Source organism: Oreochromis aureus, linkage group 23 (assembly GCF_013358895.1).
Source record: "Oreochromis aureus strain Israel breed Guangdong linkage group 23, ZZ_aureus, whole genome shotgun sequence".
NCBI classification, from domain to species: domain Eukaryota; kingdom Metazoa; phylum Chordata; class Actinopteri; order Cichliformes; family Cichlidae; genus Oreochromis; species Oreochromis aureus.
The window spans coordinates 4,519,609-4,525,871 of NC_052963.1; the positions used below are offsets into that span (position 1 = coordinate 4,519,609).

A 6,263-nucleotide genomic window follows, 5' to 3' on the forward strand; every position below is an offset into this window, starting at 1 on the left:
CAGAGATTGTGCTGACGAGCAGAATCTCCTTCATGGACTGTAAAGGACATTGGGCAATGTGCTTATATCGACCTAGGATCCTGGGATTAAAAAGAAGATTGTCTTGAGGAAACTCCTACAGAGCACCACAATGAGATCTGCTGCAATGACATTTCTCCTAAAATCCTAAATACAGAAGCCAATAGAGACAGAGGCTGAAGGCTCTCTGATTGCTGGCTGTTACATCTAAATCTATTCTCATAAATGCATAAATCCGGGAGTTGCTACACCTGATTTCCATTCCGGGATCTTTTTCACTGCAGCACCGCTCAAGACAGCTGGCACATTTTTTTTTATTTTTTTTTTTCATTCTCATTGTTGTCCATCACTGACAAACAACCGTGCTTCAGTTACACGACTTTATCTACTGCTAGACTGTATCAAAGACATATTATTGTGTCTTTGTTTTGTTTTTTACAAATAGAGCTGCCTGCTTCAGCACACTTGTATTAACAGTGTGATCACATGAATGTTTTCCAGTCAAAGATTATAAATAGTTAAACATATCTGCAAACATACCAGATTACATATAAAAGTTAAAAATATATTTATATAAATTCAAAAGAAAAGATGATTTACACGTATGAATACATATACCCATACTTGCTTATCCTAATACGAGCAGCATATTTAACAGCAGTCTGCCAAGTTAAAACAGGTGTATGACCTTCCCTGGAGAAACTCTGACTCAGGTAAGAGGAAAACACTGTGGTAATTAGGAACCAGGATACAGAATAGTAATAAGGCCTTTCCCTTGCTGTAGGGCCCAACAGTCTAAATCCCTCCAATGAACACTGTTATTATTAACAAACTGTCCAATTTCAGTTCAGGTCTTTTGTGGATGGGCCAACAGAGGGCGGATGTGTGCAACTGATTTGCACTCTCCAATACACTGTTTTCAGAGATCAATGCAACATGAAGGTATTTGTGTAATCGTTAATACTGTTTGCCCAGCAGATCAATGTACACTGAACCTCCAGCTTGTCTTAGCTGACAAACTGGCCTAGAGGAGCATTAGACTCCTAATGGGCAGTTACTTTAATCCTTTAAGTATTAAAAGAAAATTCCGTTATGAATCAATGTTGCCAATTTAAAATGTGCCACAATGGGCATGCAAAGAAGAGTAGAATAGTGAATAGTCTGGCTGTGTCATAAAATCTTCCCAACTGATAAACGTCTGGATGGACAGACAACTCAAAATATTTGCAGTTTGTTAATCACACCCCAGTTAATTTTGGTGACAGTGGCAACAATGCTGTAAGTCATATTGCTGATGCCAGGGAAGCTCTTCCTGGCCAGCGCACTAGCTGAACTCCTGTTCAGCTAGTGTTACAGCTACACTAAGCACAGGAGGACTTACTTGAGCTTACTTGAGCTACACTAAGCACTGATCCCCTGTAGTGAAAATATAGGCTAAAAAATATACACTTAAATCAGCTTCACACAAACTTGTGAAATGCAGACCAGTATCAAAGTATATTGTAAGGTAGACCTTACATACATACAGAGAAAAACCCAACAATCATATGACCCCCTATGAGCAAGCACTTTGGCGACAGTGGGAAGGAAAAACTCCCTTTTAACAGGAAGAAACCTCAGGCAGAACCAGGCTCAGGGAGGGGCGAGGCCATCTGCTGTGACCGTTTGGGATGAGAGAAGGAAGACGGGACTTTTAACTATGAATCCTCTATGTAGTTCATGCTAGGTGTTCAAGAAGTCACATCTTTTATTACACAAAACGGGTGCAGAACTTCTCTGACACAAAAAAGTTCTCATGCAATCAGTCAAATAACTGAAATGGACTTTATGGTTTCAGAATGTAAAATGTAATTATAAATGTAATATAGAACAAAACCGTTTAGATAAGCAAATGGAAAATGTAGCATTACTGATGCAACATATGTTTATAATTTCCAAAAAGCTCAGCAAGGCCAATATAACACAAAGCTATATTTCATATTGAAAGCTGTTAGGGGTTCAGGCTGTAGCACAACACTTTGCTTAAAAACATGGGCTGGCATCTCCTCTCTGCCTATTCCCTCAAGCATTTTTCTCTATCTTTATCACTTTCTTTTAACCTCTGACCACAAACATCTATGTTTTTGTGACTGCTCCATAAGCGGCTTTTGACCTAATCTACATCACCTTCTTTTGGTCTGGATTTTCTTATACACGCCAGACTATGAAGACACATTACATACACAATCATACACACACACACAAACAAAAAAAAGCTCAGTCTTTGAAACACGCGTCATCCTGATTGAACCACAGCGCCGATTACACATCAAGTGTCAAAACAAATTCTCCTGACAGGATGTTGTTTCACTGTCCCTGAAAAAAATATCATTTCAAAAGCAGAGATATAACACCATTTTGTAAAAGCTATATTTATTTCAAAATAAAGGCTAATGTTACAGGCTTCATATTCTCCACTGCTTCTCCAGATCCTTTCACATGTGTCACATGTGCTCATAGCAAACCTGCTCTCAACTGTGAAAATACAAGATGCCAGTTGTGAACCTGCCAATTGTTATATTCTGTGGCAAATGCCAGTCAGGGAGTGAGCACAGGGCGCACTAGAGGATGTTGGGCCCTCAGGCCACCGTCATGAACTCTGTTTCTGATTGTTTGGTCAGAGACATTTATGCTAGGGGCCTGCTGGAGGTCATTTTGTAGGGCTCTGGCAGTGCTCATTCTGTTCCGGAGCAGATACTGGCCCTACAGGTCGTTGGCCATTACATATTGATACAAGTATTATTACTTGATGTTGTAGCCAACTCCTAAAAGTCATAAGAAATGCTGTAAAATGATCCCTGAGCTCAGGACAAAAAATAAACAATTCCTCAAACACACAACCACAAGGGGATCATCCCTACAAAGTTCTAACAAAACTATTAATCCTTGTTTGAATCACAGTGCAATTTCACTGGTCCTTAAGTGTTACGCAAGGAGACTTAATCATCTGAATACATATGCCACTGTTACACGACAGTATATGAACTCTCCCTGAACCAGCACAGTTGATGTGAATCAAACTGCTGAACTTTCACTTTGGAGCTAACTTTGTATTTCATCAAAACTATCCCAGCTATCAAGTCATGAGTTAGCATATGCATGCTACATCATCTTAATCATAGATGAGTGATACAGATCCCATCAGTTACAGACAACTGCCACGCCCATGGGTGCCTACACTGGAAAATGTAAAGTAGCAGAATGAAGAGTGACATATGTGTTCAGTAAACTGAGCAGAAACCAAGAGATGGCAAGAACAGAAAGAGAGAAACCACACGTTTCACTATCTTCACATTGGTCTTAAGGGAGCTGAGCTACATCCTTCCCGGAGTGTCCTATCCAGCGAAGGCTAATGAACACCTTTTCCCAGTCATTCAGTGCATGCATCATTTCAAAACTGGACATCATGGGAGACAAAACTTTAACAGTTGCTCTTTCCCCCCCTCAGGATTCTAAATGGGTGCACTTGGTGATTTGCTGCTGCAAAATGCTCCAGATAGAGCTGACTCGGAACAAAAAATTACACACTATATGTGCGGGGTGTCGGGGTGGCTGTAGCTCAGGTGGTACAGCGGGTGACCTACTCACCGGAATGTTGGTGGTTCGTTTCTAGTCTGCATGCCAAATATCCTTGGGCAAGATATTAACCCCATGTTGCCCTCCGATGCATCCATCGGAGTATGAATGCGAGTGAATGTTAGATAGAAGCACGAAAAACCTTAGATAAAGTGCTTGTGTGAACGGGTATGATTGGGTGAATGCACGAGTTGTATAAAGCGCTTTGAGTGCTCAGTTAGAGTAGAAAAGCGCTATATAAGAACCAGTCCATTTACCTACACTGGCAGATGTTGTACAAGTCACCCTTCACGTATTTTTTCTTCATCTATAGGCTTTCCTTGCAGATAGCAACACAAAATCTATTTAAATTCAAACACTGTAACACTAAATTTTAAAACTGTATTTATTTTAAGCAATTTCTTTACATCGAAAGGTACAACAGGGATCACAAAATAAAGTCAAAACATAATGAGCATGCCAGCCAGTGTGGATTTTAATGTCAGACTATTGCAGCAGCCTTATGTCAAGTGCCACCTGAACCTTGTAACACTCACCATCCTTGCGGTGGTAGGTGATCTCCACTTTGCGCTCCTCGGACCCCAGCAGTGCCTGGGCCACCTGGGCCACAGCGTGCCGACTGGTGAACTGGCCATGCAAGAAGTCACAAGTGCATGGCTTCTGCATAACATCCGGCCTGGAAAAGCCCGTCATCTCGCAGAAACCATCGTTACAGTAGATAATAGCGCAGTTCTGCACCCGGGCATTGGCTATGATGAATTTCTTATCTGTGATGAGGCAGAGGAGAAATTGGGGGAAGAAGAGTGTTACCGTGTTCTTGGATGTAATTTTAAACTATTTGCACATAAATAGGAATATGAGAAAGTATAACAAATGTTTTATTTAACTAATACAAGTGGGTGTATTGGTTAGCATGGGATTATCCAGAATTACAGTCCTGAATGCTACTCAGCTGACTGAATAAAAATATGAAACTTCACATGTAGGTGGGATTGCACTAGACAATAAGCATGTTCAGTAAATCGTTAGTAGGCTTAAATACTCCACTTTCTATTAACGAGGTAGCATTAAATTTGACATTTTTTTAAACAACAATGTGGAGAGACAACTGATGCGCAAGTTGTAAAACCAGATTTAAGGCATAACTGCAACCCATTTTTAAAAGCGTAATTAGCAAAATTCATATATGGGGGTACAATCTGTAATTAATTACGTTAATCCTTTAATCCGTGTATCTCACATGCAGCATTTTAAACTACATTTCCCACTGGAGCAGGAGAAAATGAGAAGCACACCAGAACTAAACAAACCTGGTGCGTGATAACACAGTATGGTAATTGACTCATAATGACTTTCATGGACTTCTGCCATTAACATCACAGCCTTGCTGGTGTATAAAAGAGGCCTATTCCTAACAATAACTGATCTCGAGGAGCAGCGGGATAGACACAAAAGACAAGCAGCACAGCACAGTGCACCCACACAGTACCTGACACCCAGGAAATCGACTTACTTTGTCCTTCAAATTTCCGAATAATTACTCCCAAAAATGTGTTTTGTGGCGCAACATGACCCCTCCGGACAGGCATGGTTCCCCTTCCAAAAATAATAATAATGATGGAAGAAAAAAAATCTTTGTCTGTGCAAGTAAGAGCACACCGGTCCCCACAAAAATGTCTTCCGTAAAGTTATATAGCGGGTGTCAACCGAAGCCAGAGGGCCCCCGTATTCTTTGTCACCAGTCAGTCATCTTCGTAAAAAAAGAAAAAAAAAGCCCCAACCAACCGAAGGAAAAAAACCTCCCCCTCTGCTTTCCGGTTTTCTTACCCAAGCCCCCGTGTTTCCCTTATTTCAACTCCGACGTGTCCCCCGTTGAGCGCATCGCAGAGGCTTCCCTGCGCTCCTCGCCGACGTGAAGCTAGAAAGAAAGAAAGAGTCGGCAAACCGCAGTTTAAACATTTCACCGTTGCTCTTCGAAAGCACTGCGCGCTTTTTGTGTCAGCGCGTGAGCAGAAGGCGCGCGTGCGTGCGTGCGTGCGAGTGAGCTAGCAGGGGTCTATTGTTGTGAAGGGAAGACGGATGGTCTCTGAGGCCAATGGCTGAGAGGCGCAGCACCGACACTGCGAAGGGAGAACCCACAAGGATGCGCAGACAAAGCAGCAGACGTAGAGATGTTAGAGGCGAGGAGGAGAAGTAACGGATTACTGTAACACCTTCCAGTGAGGTTAGACGCATAATTTCATGAGTAGGCTTTAGTTAAGTTAGCACAGAGTAAACAGCTCGTACTTTTAGCTGATACTAAAGGCGAATTATTAACGACATTTTCAATATTCAGTTTTCCTTTTTATCTGTCTTATCACAGCTGCTGCATTTATTGCAGACTTTATGAGCGCAAGCTAGCTTAACTTTGCCTGCTTGGTTTAAAAAAAACAAAAACGGATTTTTACTAAAATGACTTATCTTACTTTGGTTTCGTGGTGCAGAGCAACACGACATCGAGTGAGGAAATATGTTTTGACATAGAATCATTTTTTTCTTTGTTACTTTTTCTGAGTCGCAAGCCCGACAGCGGCAGTGGGAGGCTGAGATCAGGGCAGCCGACGCAGGTGTATTTTATTAAAAGAGAGCGC

The 6,263-nt window shown here is 41.5% G+C and overlaps 1 protein-coding gene across 4 annotated transcripts in view; it reads right to left on the minus strand.

Moving 5' to 3' along the window:
• Nucleotides 1-5,746, minus strand: part of kcnh7 (potassium channel, voltage gated eag related subfamily H, member 7) — a 73,943-nt gene extending 68,197 nt beyond the window's left edge. For 2 of the 4 annotated variants that reach the window (XM_039606225.1, XM_039606226.1), the window contains exons 1-2: nt 5,147-5,222; nt 4,170-4,400 (exon numbers count right to left, since the gene is read on the minus strand). In XM_039606225.1, coding sequence (XP_039462159.1) covers nt 4,170-4,400; nt 5,147-5,222 — 307 coding nt within the window. Of the gene's footprint in view, nt 1-4,169; nt 4,401-5,146 lie in introns of all 4 variants that reach the window. The other 2 variants (XM_039606224.1, XM_031729029.2) reach the window with 2 other exon arrangements.
• Nucleotides 5,747-6,263: the final 517 nt, after the last annotated feature.